Source organism: Lepidochelys kempii, chromosome 27, assembly GCF_965140265.1.
Source record: "Lepidochelys kempii isolate rLepKem1 chromosome 27, rLepKem1.hap2, whole genome shotgun sequence".
Classification (NCBI taxonomy): domain Eukaryota; kingdom Metazoa; phylum Chordata; order Testudines; family Cheloniidae; genus Lepidochelys; species Lepidochelys kempii.
In genome coordinates, this window is record NC_133282.1 from 19,667,552 (window position 1) to 19,692,952 (window position 25,401).

Below are 25,401 nucleotides of genomic sequence, written 5' to 3' on the forward strand. Positions count from 1 at the left end.
TGTATTCGCAAAAAGAAAAGGAGGACTTGTGGCACCTTAGAGACTAACCATCCGATGTAGCTCACAAAAGCTTATGCTCAAATAAATTGGTTAGTCTCTAAGGTGCCACAAGTACTCCTTTTCTTTCTAGGCAATGGGACTCCCCTGGATTAGATCCAGCTCAGAGAACTGCCGTTATTAGGGAGAACGGGACAGAGGCTGTTCTCTTTGTGGAAACCGGATGTATTTCTAATGTAGGATAGGCGTCTGGCACCACTGGCACGTGTTACAATAATGCTAGTGGCTGTAGTAATAAAACAGAGACTTGTTTGTGCATACTATTTCCGTTAATGTGAAGTTCTGACAAAACAGTACCAGATTAACATCCCTTGATGCTGACACCTGCAGTGCATGAAGAGAAAGTGCGCCATGCCGGTCTCCTGTCTCAGCCTCAGCAGGATTCACAAACGAGGTGTTCCCCACGCTGGTGAAAAGACAGGTGGTGATTATACTGCTGCGCCCCCCCAACCCAGTAACCCAGCGTTAGAGCATCACCTGGCATGTGGGAGACCGAGGTCCAAATTCTATCTCTGCTTGATGTGGAGCACTGATTTGGAGCCAGGTCTCCTAGAGTCTAGGAGAATGACCGCTATAATGTATTCTAGGGTGGGTTTCTCTCATTCCTTCCTGTTGGAACTGTTCCGCAGTGTATAAATAATTATTCATTGGAGAAGGGAGGAGGACCTGGTGACAGAATGTAAACACTCCCCCTCTGCTAGGAATGTCATTTGACAAAACCTGCTGAGTTCCTATTAGCTGTTAATGATTTTTGGTCACCATCTGTTTGACTTGGAGTATATATAGTCAGAATCCTGGGTAAAAGGCTGCCTATACTACATCTAAAATTCTGTGTCTTCCAGTGATGTGAAATATACATTTATATTCAGTGTGTTATATTTAAAAATCACAGATAAAGCCACAAAAATTTATGATTTTCCATACAGTAAGATCAGAAAGGGGGGAGTTCTTGCTTCTGGTACAGCCTCCCTGTTCTAGTATTCAGACTCTGTTTGGAAGGGTGACACATTTGCCTGGAGAGACAGGAAAAGGTTTTCCGTCAAATACGGTTAGAAAGGGAATAATTAGAGAGGGAGAAAGCTTTGTCAACATCTCCGATCATAAAGTAATTAAAGGTGCTATTGCTGTATTCAGAATTTCTAACTTCTATTTTCAAGGAAAAGCCATTATTTCCCCAAGCTCACAGAGATCCCTGGAGAAGGAAAATATTTGTATGAAGCAGGTTATTCCAGTTGATGGGGGAAATGTTGTTACTCAGAATTAAAATAGATTATTCAGCTAATATTTGCAGTTCATATTTACTCCAAAAACTAATAGCTTATTTTGGATGGAAAGGAATCATCTCTGTTGTGCCTATACTTGGAAAGCAGGCTTGGTAATACCCTAAGGTACCTGTCAGCAACTATGCAGAAAAGCATTTACATGGCTCTTAATTAAGGTCTGTCAAAAGTGAGAGCCTGTACATGTCAGAAATAGAAGTAATAGAAAAATACTTGGATCCCCATCAGGATGGGGTGAAAATACTGAAATTGAACTCCAAGCAGGCTAAAATAGTCACATTATTTAGCATTCTGAATTTTCAACAAAAAACAGCTATTAATTATAATTACAAATTAATTTGTGTCTCTAACTGCTTTAGAAAACACTTGCTGAAAATTAGATATTGAAATTATTCATCCAATCAAGTGTCACTAATCTTAGTATTTGAATCCGGCTCTTGGTAATATTTCTGACAAATATTATATATATATATATATATATATATATATATATATATATATATTCATAAAAAAGTGAGATAGAAAATAGCTAATTATCCTACACTGTGATAGCTTGTAATAGATTTGTAATTGTTTCTGATCTCAGATCTTTTCATCCTTGATTGAAGGTACTGAAGCTGTTTTGAAATCATTTGAAGCTTCTTGAGAGTTCTTTTCTGCACACTTCAATCTTACCTCCTGCACTGTCCCTTTTCCGCTTCAGCCACAAGCAGGAGCCTCTAACTGTTGATGTGTTGAACTTTGCTTCACTTGTAACATTTTTAAATGTTGGCTGAGAGGATTCGCTTGTTCAAATCCCTTTATTGTGTAAGAGTCCAGCCATCTTATTTTGTTCCCCGTAAAGTCCCTTATGCTGACGGCAGGACTAGTTTTCAGTGGATGACTCACTGCACTCTTATTCTAATCGCTTGCAGCCAGTACTCTATCAGGTTGTTACACCGATATGAGATGATGTAGGTAATAATGCATTTTGGTTAAAGATGTTCGGAACTAGACTTTGACTGTAACAGGTTTGAAACCTAAAGGCAGATTTGGATGCCAGCGTCGCGAGTTAGCGCTCTGACTACAATAAGAGCAGGAAAGGCTAAGCTGTGTCCCTGGCGCTTATTCTTATGTTTGCCGTGTTTTCTACTATATGTGATAGCAAAAAATCGCCCCTTAGTGTGGGTTTCGCCGCCAGATTGGCTTGTACCCTGCGTCTCTGGCACAGCCTGTTCCTCCATCCCAACTAGAATGGATTCACACCCCGCAGAATAAATCCCGGAGAGTCAGACCGGGTGGGGGGTCAGAAATTCTTCACTTCCCCCACCCCTCTGATAACCAGCGTGAGGGGAAGCCCCGGCTCAGCCCTACTCCGGATTCTCTGCGGCTGGGTAGCTCTCTTCCCCGGTCCGTGGCTTCATGAATCTGGACGTGCCTCCTCCCCAGGTGATCAGACAGCAGGAGCTGCGCTCGCTGATAGGTGCAGAGGCTTGGGGGGCGCAGATCAGACACGGGTAGGGAGGGGGGGTGACAGCCCTTCCCCGCCCCCAACGTTCACATCTCAGCCACTTTCCTGCGGGCTCCACAACCTGCCGAGCCTCGGCCGCGCGGGCTGAGCCTCTCTCTGCTCCGCTCCTGGGCTGCAGCGCCGACGGGAGGCAGCGCTCCCGGGAAGGTGGGGCGCTCAGGGAGCGGAGCCCGGCTCCGAGGCGTACCGGACAAAGAAAAGGCGGACCCCCGGCGGGCACCGTTCGCCCCCCGCAGGGGAGAGATCCCTGCGCTCCCGGACTCCGCTGCTGCAGGCAGCCCTGCGCGGGGCGCCCCAGACAAAGGGCCTGTCTAGCCGGGGAGCTATCCGCCGGCCCGCCCCCGGGTCTCCGGCCCTCGGCGCGGCATGTCGGCAGTGCGCAGACACCTCTGGGACGAGTACCAGGCAGTGGGCTCCGCCCGGGGCAGCGCCCGCAGGAAGCGGCAGCGCTTCGTGGACAAGAACGGGCGCTGCAACGTGCAGCACGGGAACCTGGGCGGCGAGAGCAGCCGCTACCTCTCCGACCTCTTCACCACGCTGGTGGACCTCAAGTGGCGCTGGAACCTGCTCATCTTCCTGCTGACCTACACGGTGGCCTGGCTGGTCATGGCCTCCATGTGGTGGGGCATCGCCTACCTGCGGGGCGACCTGCACCGCGCCCACGACCAGAGCTACTACCCCTGCGTGGCCAACGTGTACAACTTCCCCTCCGCCTTCCTCTTCTTCATCGAGACCGAGGCCACCATCGGCTACGGGCACCGCTACATCACCGAGCGCTGCCCCGAGGGCATCGTGCTCTTCCTCTTCCAGTCCCTGCTCGGCTCCATCGTGGACGCCTTCCTCATCGGCTGCATGTTCATCAAGATGTCCCAGCCCAAGAAGCGAGCCGAAACCCTCATGTTCAGCCGGGCCGCCGTCATATCCCAGCGGGACGGCAGGCTGTGCCTCATGTTCCGAGTGGGCAACCTGCGCAACAGCCACATGGTCTCCGCTCAGATCCGCTGCAAGCTCATCAAGGTGAGCCGGGGGGCACAGGGGCCGGGGAGCGGGGATGGCTTTGGCGACGAGTTAGCCTGGATGGGGACTGGACTGGAAAAGAGTCTCCAGAGGGTTAAATCACAGGAGACTTCTCCAGCAGTTAGAGGCAGCAGTGACTTTATCAGACCCGTGCCACAGGCCTGCTCTGTCCTTGGAGCTTTGCCTCAGAGGTTTGTACAATGGATGGGACCGGGCAGCCTGTCTGATTCTCAGTGGGTTAACCCTTTAACCATCCTCCAGTGACACTTAGCTTTACAGTGAGGCAAAACCCAGTGGGTGACCGCCCCCCTTACGTTCTTTGCCCCTTTGGGATTGTGCCGGATTTTCACCTGGGCGGTGACACTTACACCTTCCCTCGAACGCCAGCGATTTATGCAGCTGGAAACTCGGTTCTGTTCACTAGTCTCTGAGGCTGAATGTTTGTTTGGTGGGCCAGGGAGAAGGATGTAGCACCTGTAGAGCACTCTGAAGCAGCTAAGTGGGAATCTTTTTCAGGGTGCTCAGAAAATGAGTGAGAGAGTTGAATATGAGAGGAGTTGAAAATGGAAGTCTGAGGGAAGGATGAAAACCTTATTTTGGCCCAAGAAATTGGGAGGGGACATTTGCATCCTGGTGCCTTCAGTGGTGGTGGTTTTTGTTTTTGTTTTGTTTTTTTAAGTCAGAAACACAAACCAGTGCAACTTTATAGAACCTTCCAGGGAGCACTTCTCTTTTCCGCTGTATGTTGTGAAACTGAGGAAGACATTAATCAGCAGCTATTCAATTACCACTAGGAAATTGTGACAAACAGGTCCAGATACCCTATGGGTGAACAGCAGGGCTGAACCTGCAGGGATCGTGTACAATGTTACTGAGTTTGTAAAGTAAGGGGTCTTTTTTATGAGAGCTTGTAATGATCTGTACTTGGGAGTCATTAGGAGATGCGTACAGGTCACTTGTAAAACACTGTAATTGTAACTAGGATGCAACTGCAGTTTCATCTCACAACAGGGAATGAAATAATCAGGTAGGGCCCAGGCTAGTTGTTTTCACAAAACTAAGTTCAAGCACCTAGCATCCTACAACCTAGGGAAAGACAATACTGGACCATTAAGGTCCTGTTAAAAGTGAAATGTATCCAGAAACTGAAGGCCAGCATTTAAGCAAGGGTGCTGTCCCTGAAAGATTGGATGCCATCTAGGACATACAGCATGCTTGGAAACTGTTCAGAGGCAATAGGAAAGGTGTATTAGAAAAGGAAATTTAGCTAATATAGAAGTGTAAAGCCTGAGATTTTGTCTTTGTTTATGTTCTGTGTAACTTGTATGTGTTCGCTTTTCCTTACTATTTCATCTTTGAATCTATGATTTCTTTTCTATTAAATTTTTTTTGTTTTGTTTTTTTTATCCCAAGCAAGTCTCTGGTATGCAAACTGTGTGGAATATGTGTCCCTAAGTGAACTGCGAACTGGGTTCAGGTTTTACTCTTTGGGGCATGACAAACTAGAGGGCAAAAGTCTGAATATCTGGTAGTTAAGAAATCAGGGAAACTGATTTGGGGGGGCTTGGGATCAGAAGGGTTAGTGAGGTCACCCTGCAAGAAATAAAAGGGTAGGTGGAAGCCAGGGTTGAGATTTTAAACTTGTAGGCTGGCTACTGGTGTCAGAACTCTAAGCCATAACAGCATAGCATTAAGGCATCCAAAGCTTCAAAGCAGGTGCTGACAGAACCCCTTACTGGGTGATCCCCAGAAATGTACTATTTGTTACTTGCAGGTGTTTGGAAATATAAAAATGATTAAAAACTGATATTCATAGTATTAATCATAGAAGTAATATGAACCATTACAGAGAATAAACCCCAAAGCTTCTCTGCTTTACACTTGGATGCAAGTTTCTTTAAGAGAGTTAGCCTGTTTTTTTGACCCATCCTGTAAGGATTTTCCTATCACTGTTAGAGATTTGCACATTGGCAAGCTTTGTTCTGTTTTCTCATGTAACAGTGTCTTCTTAAAACACAAGAATAACATGGAAGGATAAAATACTAAAGAAAGAGTCCATCTCTAAAGAGCAGAGACTAACAATTTCTGCAGATGAGTTAGATGGGATTTTCCATTTTTAAAGTTATGCTGAAATTCACAAAGAGACTCCTTTAGGATGATTTTATCAGTAAACCAGTACAAAACTAAGCATTATTGAGGGGTGAAATCTCTTGATTCCAACTAAAAGATGAACTAGTACTCTTCTATGAATACCAGCTACAGTAAGCATGTTTTATACCATTAATCTGACAGGAGATAAAAGACAAAAAACTTACTGTTCCATCCCGCATTTCTGTTATCATTTGAGGGAATTTGCTAACTAGTTTGGCCAAATAAAAGAAGGAAAATTGCTGCATGCAGTTTGATTATCAAAATGTGGAATTTTTGGATGGGGTAGTAGTTAGTAACCAAGGGGGAGTATTATATTAACTAGACCCTAGTCTATGGTAACATTGGATTCAGCAGTCTCCTGATCTTCCGCCCTCAAGAAACCTTTGAATCAAACTCATCTTTGGACAAATCCTGTAGTTTGGCACACAGACTGGCAATTTATATATCAACAAAAAAGGCAGATTTCTATGTTTGTGCCATTTCAAAGCACTCTGCACTTAAATCCAGATAAATGAATTTATTCTGTGAATTCAGTCAAAGGTCTGAATATAGTTGTTAGGAAACAGTGTTTAGGAAACTTTCTTTGGAACTTTATGTCCAACTGTTTTACAGTCCAAGCTACAGTAGCAGGGGCTTGACACCAACTGGAAATCTCCTGACTTCTAAGCATTGCTGGTGTAGACTTGATAGAATTTAAGTTTTGTCTCTTTACCATTTTTATTGATGATATTGTTCATTTTAAGCATTTTTTCTATTAGTATCTAAATTTTCACAGTTGTAGGAAGTTAGTGGTAGCTCAGACAATTATTTAATGCCAGACACTGAGATTCAAAAAGTTAAAGCTTTATAAGCTGGCTGTTTTAGCAGAGCTGTAAATGTGTGCTTTTTGCAACATTCATTACAACATGTTGTATACAGTAAGGTGGGACTCTAATAAATTCTCAAGCAGCATTTTTCTTGCTTTGCTTATCTATAAATTTCTATGATAATTTATGGAAATATTTTTTCATCATTTTGTGTGTTCACTGAAATGACATTTATGGCCATTTATTGATAAAAATCCAATCCTTCCAAGCCTAAGTATGAGAGAGCTTCCTTGCTTACATCCATCCATCTGCAATTCCTTTTACAGAAAAAGGGATTCCCATGATTCCTGTTGACAAACATTATGCAAATTATATTTTGATTAAATCTGTATATTTAAAACAAGAAATTGTATTATGGAAACAGTCTGCATTGCAGACAGTTTTATTTATTGGGATGGGATCCCATTGTACTGGGTGCGTACAGAGTAAGAACAGGGTCCCTGTGCCAAAGAGTTCAGAGTCTAAAAAATTTAAAAAAAAAACAGACTGGTTATTTGGGAAGGGATACAGCCTACCTGTAAATGGCAGGGATGAAGGCTAGCGCTGCTTATTTTTTCAGAGTCTTTATTTATTTATTTTGCAGGGGAAGTGGTAGGAAATGGTATTAACAGAAGAAGGGAGAGAAGAGATGGGATGGGATGAGGAGAAGGTGAAGAGTAGAGCAGCGGAAAATGGAGTGGCAATGATTGATTTAATGATTCTAAGGAAGGGAAGGAACGAGAGGACAATTGACTTTAAAATACCAGACTTTAACAATCTCAGAGAAATGGTAGGTAAGATCCCATGGGAAGACAATCTAAGGGGAAAGGGTGTTCAAGAGAGCTAGCGGTTTCTTAGGGAGACAATATTAAAGGCACAACTCCAAACTATCCTGATGCGAAGGAAAGATAGGAAGAATGTTAAGAGGCCAATATGGCTCCATTAGGAGCTCTTTAGTGACCTGATGATCAGTAAAGAATCCTACAAAAAGTGACAGGTTTCAGAGTAACAGCCGTGTTAGTCTGTATTCGCAAAAAGAAAAGGAGTACTTGTGGCACCTTAGAGACTAACCAATTTATTTGAGCATGAGCTTTCGTGAGCTACAGCTCACTTCATCGGATGCATGGACAAATTGCTGAGGAGGAGTACAAAAGAATAGCACAAGTGTGTAGGGACAAAATCAGAGAGGCTAAGGCACAAAATGAGTTGCACCTAGCAAGGGACATAAAAGGTGGTAATAAGGGGATCTTTACGTATATTAGGAGCAAGAGAAAGACAAAAGAAAGTGTAAGTCCTCCACTTAGTGGGGAAGGAGAGCTAATAACTGACAACATTAAGAAGGCTGAGGTGTTTGATGCCTATTTTGCTTCAGTCTTTACAAAATTAATATTAACAACAAGGAGAAAGGAATGCAAGCCAAAATAGGGTAAGAACAAGTTAAAGAATATTTAGATAAATTAGATGTATTCAAGTTGTCAGGGCCTGATTAGATTAATCCTATGATACTTAGGGAATTAGCTGAAGCAATCTCAGAACTCTTAGCAATTATCTTTGAGCACTCCTGAAGGATGGGTGAGGTCCCAAAGGACTAGAGAAGAGCAAACATTGTACCTGTTTTTAAAAAGGGGAAGAAAGAGGACCCCGGGAATTATAGACCAATCAGCCTAACTTTGATACCTGGACTTGGAAAGATATTGGAACAAATTACTAACAATCAGTTTGTAAGCACTTAGAGGATAATAGGGTTCTAAGAAATAGTCAGCATGAATTTGTGAATAACAAATCATGCCAAACCAGCCTAATTTCCTTCTTTGACTGGTTTACTAGCCTAGTGGATTCCTTTAGGATGGTTTTATCAGTAAACCAGTATAAAACTAAGCATTATTGAGGGGGTAAAATCTCTTGATTCCAACTAAAAGATGAGCCAGTACTCTTCTATGAATACCAGCTACAGTAAGCATGTTTTACACCATTAATTTGACAGGAGATAAAAGACGACAAACTTACTGTTCCACCCAGCATTTCTACTATCATTTGAGGGAACTAGTTTGGCCAAATAAAAGAAGGAAAATTGCTGCAGGCAATTTGATTATCAAAATAGTGGATGGGGGAGCAGTAGGTGTTATATATCATGATTTTAGTAAGCTTTTTGACATAGTACCACATGACAAACTCATATGCAAACAAAGGAAATGTGATCTAGATTAAATTATTATAAGGTGGGTGCACAACTGTTTGAGAGACCTTACTCAAAGAACAGCTATAAGTGGTTCATTGCCAAACTGGGAGGCTGTATCTAGAGGGGTGCCGCAGGGGTCAGTCCTAGGTCCAGTATTAGTCAATATTTTCATTAATGACTTGAATAATGGAGTGAAGAGAGTGCTTACAGAATACGTACATGACACCAAGCTGGGAGGGGTTGAAAGCACTTTGGAGGACAGGATTAAAATTCAAAACTACCTTGACAAATTGAAGAATTGGTCTGAATTCAACAAGATGAAATTCAGTAAACAAGTGCAAAGTACTTCATTTAGGAAGAAAAAAATCAAATGCACAACTACAAAATGGTGAATAACTGACTAGGTGGTAATACTTTTGAAAAGAATCTGGGGTTTTATAGTGGATCACAAACTGAATATGAATTAACAATGGGATGCAGTTGTGAAAACTAATATAATTCTGGTGTGTATTAACAGGAGTGTCATATGTAAGACATGGGAGGTAACTGTCTTGCTGTACTTGGCACTTGAGGCCTCAGCCGGAGTACAGTGTCCAGTTCTGGGGGCCACACTTTCGAAAGATGTGGACAAATTAGAAAAAAGTTTTAGTAAACTTGACCTATGAGGAAAAGTTTTTAAAAAGGGGGCATGTTTAGTCTTGGAAAAAGACTGGGTGGTAGGGTGGAACCTGTTAACAGTTTTCAAATATGGTAAGGGCTGTTCCAAAGAGGATGGTGATCAATTGTTCTCCATGTCTATTGAAGGTGGGACAAGAAGTAATGGGCATAATCTGCAGCAAGCAATTTTAGGTTTGACCTTATGAAAAACTTTCTAACTATAAGAGTAATTAGGCTCTGGAACCAGCTTCCAAGGGAGATTGTGGAATCCCCATCATTGGAGGCTTTTAGAAACAGGTTGGATAAACACCTGTCTGGGACAGTCCAGATTTACTTGGTCCTGCATCAGAGCAGGGGGTTGGGCTTGATGACTTCTTGAGGTCCCTTCCATCCCTATGTTTCTATGATTCTGCAATGTGAAAGTAAAACATGTAATTGGAGCAAAGTTTACAGTCCAAAGAAGTCTAAGTGTAGCTGTCCATTGTAAAGTCAGGGTTTAGCAGCTATTCGGTAATATATGCATTGTAGGTACCTGCGTTGATTCCAAACTCAGTGTGCATCATTGTGTCTGGCAACCTCCAAAAGCAGAAAATTCTGGAATTATGTTGTTGTCAGACTATGCTAGTAGGCTGATAAGGGCCCAGATCCTCAACTGCAGCTAAAGTGTGCTTGATGCAATTCTGAAGAAAGAGTGCTTAGCAGTCCTTTGTGTTCCCCTCCATACTATCCTGGCTGAGCACTTCACGAGTCTCCTAACATATGTTTAGAGTAGCCTGAAGGTATCTTTACGTTTTCCAGCTATCCCTTGCTCCAGATGGCAGCTGGGGCACACAAGCACCTAGGTCACACTCTTATCCCAAGCCATACCCCCCACTCCAGTTGTGGGGTGGGTGGAGGGTTGGCATGGACCCTGCAGTGGCTCTGCACCATCTGAGGTCCCCCATGTGCTGGGGGACCCTCTTGTGGCTAGTAAGTCAGCTTTTGGGCAGCTTTACACTGGTGGAGTGATACATGTATAATATATCACTCATAATTTATGGACACTCCAAGATGGTGAGTTTACTCACATCCTTAGTGCCACATTACACTCTTATCATACCAGAAAATGACACAGTTACCAAGAAGGTCCTGTGTTTCTTGCAATTTGTGCTCTTCCAATTGTGCTTTGTCCAGTCATGCTGACAGCTGATCTTGCTTCACTTCTCTTGCACATGATTAGATGGAGCTTTAATTCTATCAGAGTTAAGCAATGCTGAGAGATATCCTTTATCACACTTTTATACTTTTAAGGGGACCCATATTTAGCCAATGAACACAATGTTTCCACACACAGTTTCAGTGAGGGACAGGAGTTCTGAAGGCTTTGCTGTTTTAAAAAGGTATGTCTATCTAAAGTGTGATATTTTATTGGATGTGTGCTGTTTGTCCCAGAGCACTCAGATTACAAAAGTGCCATCATATAACGGTGGCTGATTACTCATCTGTGGTATGTGAAGCTGCCTAGCAACATTGCTGAATAGTATAATGTTGCAATAGAGATGCCAGAATCAGCTTTGGAGTGAATTGTAGACAACTGTATTGTGATGGGTTGCAGTCACCTTTTTGAGCACCACTTTACATGCTAGCATGGTGTTGCTGCTCTCTGCAGCTCCCAGCACCCTCTGCATGCTGTCAGTCAGCCTCTGTGAGTCTTCTGTAGCTCAGCCCTCCAGCCAGGTGTCACAGTTCAAAAGCCTTCCAGGGTATAACAGACTCAAAATAGAAGCAGTTCCTTGCCCTTTAGGCCAGTTATAACCAAAATTGTTTCTCGCCCTTCTGGATGAAATTCCCTCTCTGAAATTGAATCTTGAACTCCTGCCCCCAACTGTGGCCAGTAATGGGCACTGGCTCGCTGGCTCCTCTGGCTGTGACCTCAGCAATGTCCTTCCTTGCTTCTCTGGCTCCAGCCAGGAGCTGCCTTGCTGACACTGACAGCAAACAGATCCTTTTATTTTGGCCTTCTGGGCCTGGATTGACTGTTGCTGGTCTCCAGCCCTTCTGGTGGCTGGAGAACCAGATCTAGGGTGACCAGACAGGAAATGTGAAAAATCGGGACTGGGGTGGGGGGTAATAGGAGGCTATATAAGAGAGACCCAAAAAACTGGACATCTGGTCACCCTAACCAGATCTCACTGGTTCCCAATATGGCTGCTCTTTTTCTCATAGAGAACTGTTTCATGGGGAGGAGTTCAGTAGGGGGCCCCAAAGGCTGGTATGCCCCGTCAAACATATACAAAAGAGGGTTACAAAAACCAAGTCAGTTTGTTTCAGCTTGCACTTTTTCAGATTGTGACAGGGTCAGGACAGACGGCTACAGGAGAGTGCAGGAAGGAAGGTATATTAGCCTCAGGATAAGCAGGTCCCTCTTCCCCTGGTAACTAAGCAGGGGTTACTTCAGGTTAATTAGGACACCTGGACCTAATTAAGCTGCCAGAATCCCCCGGCCAGTCAGTGTGGGTGATGGGCATTGAGAGCAGAGGCGAGCTGTTGGAGAGCGGTGTGGAAGCTGACAAGGACCAGGGGAGAACCCAGCAGGCATAGAGATTGGGGAGAAACCCTACCCTAAACAGGAGCTAAGGACCCTTCCAGGTCTAAAGATCTGAAGAAAAGGACCCTGCCAGAAGGGGAGAGACTGAGCCGTGCATTTGGTGTGGTGCTGCCACACCTGTAAGGGCTACCAGAGACTAGGGGAACTCCCTCCCCTGGCAGGAGGGTCGAGAGGAACCCCGCCCAAGCAAAGTGGGGACAATAAGACAAGGGGAGTGGGGAAGTAACCCAGGGAAGTAACCCTGGGAACTGGCAGCATGAGGTGGCTACTTGTTGGGACCTGGAGTAGAGGGCGGGACTGGGCCCCACCTCCCACCCCCTTTTCCTCTCACTGGATGTCCACCGAGGAGGCCAGAAGCCCCAGTAAAGCAGTAAGGGCCTAGCAGGACCAGAAACAGGAGGGGTGCTTGGAGACTGAATTTCCCCACCCACTATAAACTGAGGGGGGGGGGAATTCTGAGAGATGAGACACTATCCTGACCCACTGCTAGAAGAAAGCACGGGACCCACCGAGGCGGAGAAGAAGCCCTGTTACAAGACATTCAAGTCAGTTTCATAGATTTCATAGATTCACAGAAGGGACCATTGTGATCACATAGTCTTATCTCCTGTATAACACAGGCCATAGAACTTCCCCTCAGAAATTCCTCTTTCAACTAGACCATATCTTTTTAAAACAAAATCCAGTTTTGATTTAAAAATTGCAAGTGATGGAGAATCCACCAGAACCTTTGGTAAGTTGTTCCAGTGGTTAAGTACCCTCAGTAGTAAAAATTTACATCTTATTTCTAGTCTTGAATTTGTCTAGCTTCAACTTCAAACCACTGGATCTTGTTATACGTTTGTCTGCTGGATTGAAGAGCCCATTATCGAATATTTCTTCCCCATGTAGGTACTTATAGACTATGATCAAGTCACCTCTTACCCTTTTCTCTGTTAAGCTGAAGAGACTGAGATCCTCAAGTCTTCCACTGTAAAGCAGGTTTTATAATCCTTTAATCATTCTAATGGCTCTTCTCTGAACTCTCTCCAATGTATCAACATCTTTTTTGAATTGTGGAGACCAGAATTCAGTATTCCAATAGCGGTTGCACCAGTGCCAAATACAGAAGTAATGTAATCTCCCTACTCCTACTCAATATTCCTCTGGCAATACATCCAAGGATTGCAATAGCCCTTTTTGCTACAGCATCACTCTGGGAACTCATGTTCAGCTGATGATGCACCATGACCCCCAAATCTTTTTAAAAGTAACTACTTCCCAGGAAGGAGTCCCTCATTTTCTAAGTATGGCCTATAGTCTTTGTTCCTAGATGTATGACTTATTTGGCCATATTAAAACACATAGTTTGCCTGCACCCCGCTTACCAAGCGGTTCAGATCACTCTGTATCAGAGACCTGTCCTCTTAATTATTTATCATTCCCCCAATATTTGTGCCATCTGAAAACTTTATCAGTGATTTTATGTTTTCATCCTGGTCATTGATAAAAATGTTAAATAGCATAGGGCCAAAAACTGATCCCCACAGGACCCCATTAGAAACACACTTGCTCAATGGTGATCTTGAGACCTATCAGTTAGCCAGTTTTTAATCCATTTAATGTGTGCCACGTTAATTTTATATTATTCTAGTTTTTTAAGCTAAATGATGTGTGGTACCAAGTCACCTGCCTTACAGAAGTCTAAGTATATTACATCAACACTAATACCTTTATCAACCAAATTTGTCATCTCATAAAAAAAAAAAATCAAGTCCATTTGACAGGATCTATTTTCCGTAAACCTATGTTGATTGGCATTTATTATATTACCCTCCTTTAATTTTTTATTGAGTCCTGTATCAGCTGCTTCATTATCTTGCTTGTGAGAAGTGTCTGCCTGATAGACCTATAATTAGCTTGGTTGGCCCATTCACTCTTTTAAAATATTGGTACAACAGTACCTTTCTTCCTGTCTTCTGGAACTTCTTTGGTGTACCAGGAGTTACTGAAAATCAACATTAATGGTCCAGCAAGCTCAGTCAGCTCTTTTAAGACTCTTGATAGCAAGTTATCCAGAACTGCTAATTTAAAAATGTCTAACTTTAGTAGCTGCTGGATAATCAACTGAACATGAGCTCCCTGTGAGAGATTGTGGCCAAAAGCAGTAATGCAATACTTGGATGTATTAATAGGAGACAATCGAGTAGGGAGGTTATATTTCCTCTATATTTGGCACTTCTGTGACCTCTCCTGGAATACTGTGTCCAGTTCTGGTCTACACAGGAAGGATGTTGATAAACTGGGGCATGCTTCAGAGAAAAACCAATTGAAAACATGTCTAACGGCAAAAGAATCAAGGAGTTCCATCTGTTTAGCTTAACAAAGAGGAGGTTAACTTGCTCAGTTAAATTTCTGTTCCCTGTGTAGATAAGAGGGCTCTTCAATCTAGCAGACAAAGGTATAATAAGATCCAAAGGCTGGAAGATGACGCTAGACTGAATCAGACTAGAAATGAGGCACATTTTTAACAGAGAGGGTCATAAACCAGTAGAACAATTTACAAAGGTTGTGTGGATTCTCCATCACTTGAAATTTTAAAATTAAGAGTGGGATATTTTTCTAAAGAATACATACTCTAGTTCAAACAAGAATTAAGGGAAGACTTATGGCCTGTGTTATGCAGGAGGTCAGACATAGATGATCATAATGGTTCCTTCTGGCTTTATAATCCATAATCTGGCCTTGTCTCTCTCATGTTACTGCTGATTTACAGTCCCATGACCTCTGTGGTGGTTCTTCACTCTTATGGGTAGAGTTACAGACAGACAATTGTTACAGAAGGCAAAGTTTAATTAAAATCATAGACGATAGAAATGTAGGACTGGAAGGGACCTTGATAGATCATCTAGTCCAGCCCTCTGCACTGAGGCAGGACTAAGTATTATCCAGACCTTCCCTGGCAGATGTTTATCTAACCTGCTCTTAAAAACCTCCAGTGATAGAAATTCCACAACCTAAAGTGAGACTTTATTAACCTTTTTCCAAACTTGAAGAAAACTTGGGTGAGATGGATGGAGACCATTTGAGACCATTCTTATTTTTTATAAACCTGTTTGGTGTTAAAGTGTGAAAATATGATCTCTACACTTTTAAATATGGTATCTATTTATTTTGCATTAAATTGTATGATCCAGCTAATTTTTCAAGTCATTGTTTCAACTGGCATAAAACTCACTTGGATGAAGTTTAGTTGATAACTCAGAATTTTAAGATGATGATTTTTCTAGGGTTGTCAATTAATTGCAGTTAACTCACATGATTAACTCTAAAAATTAATCACAATTAACTGCAGTTTTAATCGCACTGTTAAACAATAGAATACCAATTGAAATTTGTTAAATATTTTGGATTGATATACAATTACAACACAGACTACAAAGTGTACCTTGCTCATTTTATATTTATTACAAATATATGCACTGTAAAAATGATAAAAGAAATAGCATTTTTCAATTCACATCATACAGGTACTGTAGTGCAATCTCTATCATGAAAGTACAGCTTACAAATGTAGCATTTGTTACATAACTTCAAAAAAAAAAGAAGTAAAACTTTAGTGCCTACAAGTCCACTCATTCCTACTTCTTGTTCAGTCAATTGCTAAGACAAACAAGTTTGTGTACATGTATGGGAGATAATGCTGCCCGCTTCTTATTTACAATGTCACCTGAAAGTGAGAACCGGTGTTCTCATGGCAGTTTTATAACAGGCATTGCAAGGTATTTATGTGCCAGATATGCTAAACATTTGTATGCCCATTCATGCTTTGGACACCATTCCAGAGGACATGCTTCCATGCTGGTGACGCTCATTTAAAAAAAAAATGCATTAATTAAATTTGTGACTGAACTCCTTGGGGGAGAACTGTATGTCTTCTGCTCTGTTTTACTCACATTCTGCCATATATTCCACGTTACAGCAGTCTCGGATGATGACTCAGTACCTGTTGTTCGTTTTAAGAACACTTTCACTGCAGATCTGACAAAACACAAAAAAGGTACCTGTGATGCCCTGTACCTCAGGGGGACACCCTACACCCGCATGTTCATCTTTATAAAATGATTGTGTGGTATCCAATGCAAAGTTTGTCATGTTGGGTGTCTTCAAAAGGCTCATAATGCACTGAGCATGGCTGTTATAGTGATGTTATAGTAAGGTTATAGGTTATAATTTCATGTGTATAGTTATGAGGCTGAAAATGTATCCTCATGGCTTAAAGCAAGCCCATGCAAAAACTCTCTGAGAACAGAGAGGCAGTTCAAACCTCATCAGCATATGGATGGGACAAGCCCAGCCTCATAGGAACAGTAGACACTGGCTTAGGCAGCAATCAAAGAATCTGTTAGACCCTCAGAGAGGTTGTCATCCCCTTCTTTTGGGCAGTTTGGGAATGCAGTGAGGTAATGCTCACCTGACTCTGAAGGAGGGGGAAAAGCCAAGAGGAAAGAAAGGACATGATAAAAGGGAGAGACATTTTGCCATGCTCTCTCTTCCACCTTCATCTACAGACACCACCACCAAGCGCCTGAAACCCTGATCAAAGGGGAGAGCCTGACTGAAAAGTAACCAGCCAACCTGTGGTGAGCAGCATCTAAGTTTTTAAGGATACTGAAAGTGTTAAGATCAGCTTAGAATGCATTTTGCTTTTATTTCATTTGACCAAATCTCACTTGTTATGCTTTGACTTATAATCACTTAAATCTACCTTTATAATTAATAAATCTGTTTGTTCTACCTGAAGCAGTACATTTAGTTTGCTCCCTTTGGAGCAAAAGCCTGGTACATATCAATTTCTTTGTTAAATTGATGAACTCATATAAGCTTGCAGCATCCAGCAGGCATAACTGGACACTGCAAGATGGAGGTTCCCAGGGTTGTGTTTGGAACTGGAGATATTGGCTAGTGTCATTCGCTTGCAAGTAGCTGGGAGCAGCTTACATGCCAGAAGCTGTGTGTGAACAGTCCAGGAGTGGGGGCTCTCACAGCAGAGCAGAGTAAGGCTGGCTCTCAGAGTCAAGGATTGGAGAGGCCTAGCAAATCACCGGCCCAGATAACACCAGAGGGGAACGTCACAGTACCAATGTGAGATTTCTAAAGATAGCTACAGCACTCGACCCAAGGTTTAAGAATCTGAAGTATCATCCAAAATCTGAGAAGGACAAGGTGTGGAGCATGCTTTCAGAAGTCTTAAAAGAGCAACGCTCCAATGCCGAAATTACAGAACCTGAACCACCAAAAAAGAAAACCGACCTTCTGCTGGTGGCTCCAGACTCAAATGATGGAAAATGAACATGTTGGTCCGCCCTGCTCTGGATAGTTATCGAGCAGAACCCGTCATCAGCATGGACACATGTCCTGTGGAATGGTGGTTGAAGCATGAAGGGACATATGAATCTTTAGTGCATCTGGCATGTAAATACCTTGTGATGCCGTCTAAAGCAGAGTCACGCGAATACCCGTTCTCACTTTCAGGTGACATTGTAAACAAGAAGCGGGAAGCATTATCTCCTGAAAATGAAAACAAACTTGTTTGTCTGAATGATTGGCTGAACAAGAAGTAGGACTGAGTGAACTAGTAGGCTCTAAAGTTTTACGTTTTATTTTTGAATGCAGGGGGGTTTTTGTACATAATTCTACATTTGTAAGTTCAACTTTCATGATAGAGATTGCACTCTACAGTACTTGTATTCAGTGAATTGAAAAATACCATTTATTTTGTTTTTTACAGTGCAAATATTTGTAATAAAAAATATATAAAGTGAGCACTGTGTGTTGTAACTGAAATCAATATATTTGAAAATGTAGAAACCAGCCAAAATATTTACATAAATGGTATTTTATTAACAGCACGATTAATCACAATTTTTTTTAATCGCCCTATTTTTTTCTAAATCAGTAGTTCAAGATATTTTCTTTAAAACATGGTAAGCCATTCAGCTCATGCTCAGTCTTACTAGTTTTGATGATAGATTAGATCAGATGTCGGCTACCAGTTTATGCTCATCCTGAGAGAACAGCAGCCGGCCAACTTAACTAAAGCTATGTACTCAACTGTTTGATACTGTAGGTCCTTTCAGGAAAAGTTATAGTACTTTTTTCAGTAGTCTGACTAAGCCTTCACACTTAGTCCTGGCTCTTGTGATTACCGTGGGGCAGAATTCTTGTTTGCTTTTAGTTTCTAGTGCTGTCAGTCTTTTAACCTTCACCCAGAATGTTTTTAAAAGTTGTCAAACAGCTGATATTCTTATTGATCTCATCAGCCATGGAGAAACTGATTCCTGTCAGAGAGGGAAAGCCTTGTTGTTTGGGATAAGAAGACATCACAACTTATTAGCAGGGAAAGAGACAAAAAATACATGAATATCTGAAGAACTAAAACAGACATTTAATATAGCTGAAATACCCCACCAGCTAATTAGCTGGTTATATAATTGCCAATCTATACCAGACATTCTAGCTTTTTATGGTATTAGTGGTGAGAAGAGGGAATTTGCCCATGCAGTAGTCACTTGTGGAAATTAAAGATGGAAAACTCCTGCTGGGCATCTAGTCCACCACATAGGGTGAAAGCTTCCATGGACTTCAGTGGGGCTATGACTTCATCCCAGGATTTAACAAAGGATCTAAAGAACAGGATGTCTCGTGATGACGACAGTAAACTTATAATAATAAAGCAAAGGCAGAAATGTGTATTAAATATTTGTTCTGTAGTTATGAATAATTATCCAGTTTCTTCCTATCATAGCAATAATAATGAAATAATTTCCAACCAGAAGTAACTAGGGAGGATGTTAAATAGGATTGGCAAAGTTTCTGAATGCTTAAAATCTGCAGGATCCAAATAACTTGCACCCAAGAAAAGCAATTGGCTGAGGAACTCTGACCAACTGATGTTTTTTTTTTTTAATAAATGTTGGCATATTGTAGAAGTTCCAGATGATTGAAAAAAGGTAACATTGTGCCAATATTTAAAAAGGGTAAATGAAATGACCTGTGTAACAATAGGAAGTTACTATAATACCAATTCTGTGCAAAATCTTGAAATGCTTGATACAGGCTGCAAGCCGTGAAGAATGCCAGTCAACATGGTTTTATGGAATAGGTCTTGTCAAACCTTTTTTTTTTAAGATTACAAGTTTGGTTGATAAATTGACATGAGTTCTGTAAAGCCTTTGAGCTAGTACCACATGACTTTTTAACTAAATAATATACAAAACTAATGTATCGCCTATTAAATGGGTTAAAATTGATAACTGGTAGATCTCAAAGTAATTGTTAATGAACCTCATCATTCATTTGGGTTGTTTCTTGTGGGGTCCCACTGGGATCTGTTCTAGGCCCAATGCTAATCGATATCTTTATCAACGGTCTGGCTGAAAATATAAAATCACTGTTAGCAAAGTTTGTAGATGACAGTCTGGTGGAGTAGTAAATAATGACCGGATCAGTTATATAGAGTGATCTAGGAGTGTCTAGTGTAATATGCTAGTACCTCCATATGATGATGTATAAGTAGGGGCATAGCGAGCAGATCGAGGGACGTGATCGTTCCCCTCTATTCGACATTGGTGAGGCCTCATCTGGAGTACTGTGTCCAGTTTTGGGCCCCACACTTCAAGAAGGATGTGGATAAATTGGAGAGAGTCCAGCGAAGGGCAACAAAAATGATTAGGGGACTGGAACACATGAGTTATGAGGAGAGGCTGAGGGAGCTGGGATTGTTTAGCCTGCAGAAGAGAAGAATGAGGGGGGATTTGATAGCTGCTTTCAACTACCTGAAAGGGGGTTCCAAAGAGGATGGCTCTAGACTGTTCTCAATGGTAGCAGATGACAGAACGAGGAGTAATGGTCTCAAGTTGCAGTGGGGGAGGTTTAGATTGGATATTAGGAAAAACTTTTTCACTAAGAGGGTGGTGAAACACTGGAATGCGTTACCTAGGGAGGTGGTAGAATCTCCTTCCTTAGAGGTTTTTAAGGTCAGGCTTGACAAAGCCCTGGCTGGGATGATTTAACTGGGAATTGGTCCTGCTTTGAGCAGGGGGTTGGACTAGATGACCTTCTGGGGTCCCTTCCAACCCTGATATTCTATGACATAAAGAACTGCTGTTTAAATAGTAATGTTATCAGAGATACACATTTAGATCCAGTCACAACTTCATATACTGCCGGGGGCCTAACTATCTTTTTGTCTTTAGTCCCGACAGACACCTGAAGGGGAATTCCTACCATTAGATCAATGTGAGTTGGATGTTGGATTTGGAACTGGAGCTGACCAGCTGTTTTTAGTTTCTCCTTTAACCATCTGTCATGAAATCAACCCCAGAAGCCCCTTTTTTTGTCTCTCTCAAAGATCGCTAAGAAGTGAGCAGTTTGAGATCGTTGTCATCCTTGAAGGAATTGTTGAAACTACTGGTAAGCTATTTGAACAAAGTGAATGGTCTGTCAGTGTTTCTCAAACTGGGATCTTTGTCATGACTCGCAGACCCCCTAGAGCTGGACTTGTCTAGGGCCACCAGCTCCTCTGATAAACTCATCCCCCTCCATGCTGCAAAACAGCTGTTCAGCAGCATGCAGGAGGGAGGGGGAGGGGGCAGAAAGAGGCGGGGAAGAGGAGGGGCAGGGGCAGGAAGAGGTGGGGCAGAGGAAGGGGTGGAGTGGGTATGGTGACCAGACGTCTCTCTGGCTGCTAGGTGCAGGGAAGGCCGGGGGGCTCTGTGTGCTGCCCCTGCCACGAGCGCTGGCTCCGTAGCTTCCATTGGCCGGGAACTGCGGATGGAGGCAGCAGCAGCGTGCAGACCCAGAGGGAGATGTCACTGCTTCTGGGGAGTCACCCGAGGTAAACGCTGCCTGCACCCCAACCCCTTGTCACAGCCCTGAGCCCCCTCCTGAACCCAAACTCTTTCCCGGAGCCTGCACTTCCTCCTGCACCCCATCCCTGAACCCTCTCCTGCACCCAAACTCCCTGCCAGAGCCATCACCCTGAACCCCCTCCTATGCCCCAACCCCCTGCTCCAGCCTTGAGCCCCCTCCTTGCAGTGGGGGCTGGAGTCGGGGCAGTGTGCCCCCAAACCACGGCTGGGACTGCTTGGTCCGGCTGTCCAGCACGGCTGAGGCTGCTTGGGCTTGAGGGTCCTCGAAAAATGTTTAAATCAAAATGGGGGGTCCTTGGGTAGCTAAAGTTTGAGAACCACTGGTCTACATATTGTATTATTTTAATATTGACACTTTCAGTTTGTCTTTAGTCCTAATATTTCTCTTAATCAGTGGTATAATATTGTATCAAGGCAGTCATTCAAAATTCTATTCTCCTGGAAAATTCGTATTGGCTGTTTCCATCAGCCTAACCAGGGTAAGCTTGGAATAGATTTTGTGCCTGAGCGAAAATGTTTTCATGATCAATTTACAAGTGTGCATTAAAATATAGTAATCTATGAATCTGTGCCTTATATGAAATTTTTTGCCTCACTTAACTTTTACAATATAGCATACGTAACAATATCAGAGACAGTTGTAATATGATGTCAGCAGTGATGTTTTTAGGTGTGTGTTGGTGAGAAAGGAGCTCAGCATGCTATGGGGCAGTGTGTTAAAGAAATAAGAAGTTATTCATCTAGCTCTAGTTCCCGGCACTCTTAATCTTTGCTGGACAACTCTCTAAATTCAAGCCAGGAGTACAATCCTTAACCCTCACAGCCAGCTGACTAATGGGTCTTTCAGACCACTTCTAAGAGAACTTCCCAGACACTAGTACAGCTAAAGTAGCACACCATTACCCGTAGTAAGAGAATACTCCCTGAAGTGTATGTTACCTACCTTTTTATTATTTTATTTGTAATTACATCTCCCCACTATTCAAAATAAATTGGTTTGGTACCATGACAAGACAGAGTTAATCAAATATTTGTATAAGCAAATCTGACTAAGTACTTAGAAACACTATCTCAACTGTTAGGAAACTGGCAGTCACCAGATGGAGCAACACATTATCTCAATGTTGTTAGATGTAGAATAGGATTGATTTTTATTATGCAATCTTACCGTATATTCTCCTCCTACCATATGTTGATCTGTTTTTTCATTTTATAAGGTTAATGTTCCTGTCTGTTTATGTAGGAATGACGTGTCAGGCTAGGACCTCCTACACAGAAGATGAAGTTCTTTGGGGCCACAGATTCCTCCCAGTAATGTCCCTAGAGGATGGCTTTTTTCGGGTGGATTACTCTCAGTTTCATGCCACCTTTGAAGTCCCCACACCTCCTTATAGTGTTAAAGAACAGGAGGAAAGCCTGTCCCTTCCATCTCCTTTGAATACTCCTATCGGTAACAACCGAAACAGAAGGGAACACATCTGCTCAATTGACTGTATTGATATTTTAGAAGAGAAAACAAACAAGTTTCCTAGTAAATTTCAAAAAATTAGCTCCAGAAAGGAGGGTCTTCAGAGAAGAGTCCTGAGAATGAGTTCCAGCAATGTAGAGAAAGCTTGCAGTACTGGAGATCTCTTGAAAATTCAGCAGATAAGTTCTGTTACCAGCAATGAAGATGGTGATGAAAGGATACAACTGAAGGCCTTCAGAATCAAATCTGAGTCTTTGACTCAGTCTACTGGAGATCTTGAGGTACAGAAAAAGCCTCAAGGTATGCTCACCTTAGGGACAAGACTAGAGGATAATTTGCCTGCCAAACTTCGAAAAATGAATTCTGATCGCCTCTCCTAAATAACAGATGCAACAGGAGTTGTTGTTAATAAACTGCATTTTAGACTTCTGTCTTTCAGGATTATTTTGGAATACTACTGTGATGATTTGGTTTTGCCAAGGGATTCTTCATAAATAAAAATTTTCAAAATTAATTAGCATTTTTCTATAATATTCAATATAAATCTGATTTATGTAGCATGGTAACTGTTCAGGGTGCTATACAGTAAGTTCATTGTGCCAAATAAACTGGTCCCTGCTTTAAAGCTCTGTATCAGCACTACTGTAACAGTTTGGTCTGGTCTTTCATCCTTTCAGAAGTCTTTCTGAAATAAAAGGGACCAGATTCTCATCTATGACTAAAGTGCATAGTGCAGGTTGGGTGGGGGAGTGTTCAATGGCAGCATAAACCTCACCTTTACACTCTCCTGATCCTAGGGCTGCTGTGTGCAGTGTGGGTATTCTCCCCGTGACCCCCCCCCCCATCATATATTAGAATAGCCCTGTGTGTGGTCTAATCTATACCAATCTCTTAATACCCTTAAGGGACTAAAGCCATCACTGGGGAACAGTGTACCACAAAGATGCCACATCTCCTGTGCCAGCAATGGGGGGTGGAGCAGCAGGGGCTATAGGAGCTGCTGAGCCACTGGAGGATCCATTACACTTATTGTGAGCCTCCCAGGGCTGGATGCACCTGTTCTAATGGCCAGCAGCCAGATTGATAAAAGGATTTGGCCAAAGAAGTATATTAAGAAAAAGTAAAAAAAACTTTTCTCCTACCTCTAAAAGAATTAAATCTGAAATTTGATAAGATGTACTAAAAATAGTTGGTGAAACTGGCCCTGAATACTACAGTCCTATGATATGAAAAGAGTGTGGGTGACCAGCAGTGTCTTAAACGCACGAATAAAAATTATATTTTGACTTACTAAATTTTAGAAAATGGTAAGAACTGGGCTCATAGTTTGTTCTTAACATCATTAGTTCCATAGTTATCGAATAATCAAATGTTTGCTTCAGTTTCTATTCTAGAACTGTTATTCATCTTTTTCCTGTGGAAAAATGACTTGTTTCCAGCCTATAGTAAGCAAACAATCATAACTAACTATTTAATAAAATAATACTTAGTACTTACTGTATATGATGCTGAGTACTTGTGGCACCTTAGAGACTAACCAATTTATTTGAGCATAAGCTTTCGTGAGCTACAGCTCACTTCATCGGATGCATACTGTGGAAAGTGTAGAAGATCTTTTTATACACACAAAGCATGAAAAAATACCTCCCCCCACCCCACTCTCCTGCTGGTAATAGCTTATCTAAAGTGATCACTCTTACAATGTGTATGATCATCAAGGTGGGCCATTTCCAGCACAAATCCAGGGTTTAACAAGAATGTCTGGAGGGGGATAGGAAAAAACAAGGGGAAATAGGTTACCTTGCATAATGACTTAGCCACTCCCAGTCTCTATTCAAGGAGAGAAAACCTGGATTTGTGCTGGAAATGGCCCAACTTGATTATCATACACATTGTAAGGAGAGTGATCACTTTAGATAAGCTATTACCAGCAGGAGAGTGGGGTGGGGGAGGTATTTTTTCATGCTTTGTGTGTATAAAAAGGTCTTCTACACTTTCCACAGTATGCATCCGATGAAGTGAGCTGTAGCTCACGAAAGCTTATGCTCAAATAAATTGGTTAGTCTCTAAGGTGCACAAGTACTCCTTTTCTTTTTGCGAATACAGACTAACACAGCTGTTACTCTGAAACCTGTATATGATGCTGTGCTTCTTCAAACCATTCCACAACAAGAAGACAAATTCTACTCCGATATATTGATGCAATTTTATTGAAGTCAGTGGGACTGCACTGGTATATCAGAGCAGAATTTGGTCTATTAACTAATCATCACAGTACACTTGTGATAGAGCAACTCAAGCAGAGATTAAATGATTTGCCCATTGTCACAAAAGCAGATGGATCCCCAGTCAGGGTTAGAATTCAGGAGTTCCTGATTCCCTCTCCTGTGCTAATACCACTAAACCAATATGCTGCCCACGTAGAATGGAATGGACATGAGCAACACATCTCTAAGAACAACAGTTACGAAAGGTAGGTAACCGTTTGTCATGCTAGCACAATAGTCCTTATTTCTAAAGGATGGTTAAGTTACAGGCACTATAGGATTGATAACGTCCTTATTTCAACTATTAGGCATCAGTTAGTTATGTACAGAGACCAGAGCCAGTCCTAGGGCAGTACAGTATATTTGGAATCTCTTTGGTAATCTAAGCTCTGAGGCTGAGAATTGTGGCAGTAAAGTCACTTTCTATTTTTAGACAAGAGGAAGGAGGAAGACATTAACAGTTGACGTTCC

At 42.2% G+C, this 25,401-nt stretch overlaps 2 protein-coding genes across 9 annotated transcripts in view; one reads left to right on the plus strand and one right to left on the minus strand.

Moving 5' to 3' along the window:
• The window catches only part of MPP3 (MAGUK p55 scaffold protein 3), a 111,553-nt gene that overhangs the window by 70,698 nt on the left and 15,454 nt on the right, over positions 1–25,401 (minus strand). The gene's annotated exons all lie outside the window — the stretch shown is intronic.
• LOC140903925 (G protein-activated inward rectifier potassium channel 1-like) lies at positions 2,584–24,222 on the plus strand. Of its 2 annotated transcripts, none has more exons than XM_073325903.1 (3): positions 2,584–3,864; positions 20,521–20,737; positions 22,413–22,528. In XM_073325903.1, the coding sequence occupies exons 1-3, from the start codon at positions 3,214–3,216 to the stop codon at positions 22,415–22,417; spliced, it is 873 nt and encodes a 290-aa protein (XP_073182004.1). In that variant the 5' UTR covers positions 2,584–3,213; the 3' UTR covers positions 22,418–22,528. The 2 variants fall into 2 exon arrangements, with proteins under 2 accessions (XP_073182004.1, XP_073182003.1); XM_073325902.1 differs by having other exon boundaries at positions 2,607–3,864; positions 22,439–24,222.

What these genes read in the sequence shown, in the direction of transcription:
- LOC140903925 (XM_073325902.1), top strand. Translation starts at nt 3,214, where the DNA reads ATGTCGGCAGTGCGCAGACACCTCTGGGACGAGTACCAGGCAGTGGGC. An exon ending in TCCGCTGCAAGCTCATCAAG is followed by an intron (nt 3,865 to 20,520) that starts GTGAGCCGGGGG and finishes TTTTGTCTTTAG; the next exon opens with TCCCGACAGACACCTGAAGG. An exon ending in AGGAATTGTTGAAACTACTG is followed by an intron (nt 20,738 to 22,438) that starts GTAAGCTATTTG and finishes CTGTTTATGTAG; the next exon opens with GAATGACGTGTCAGGCTAGG.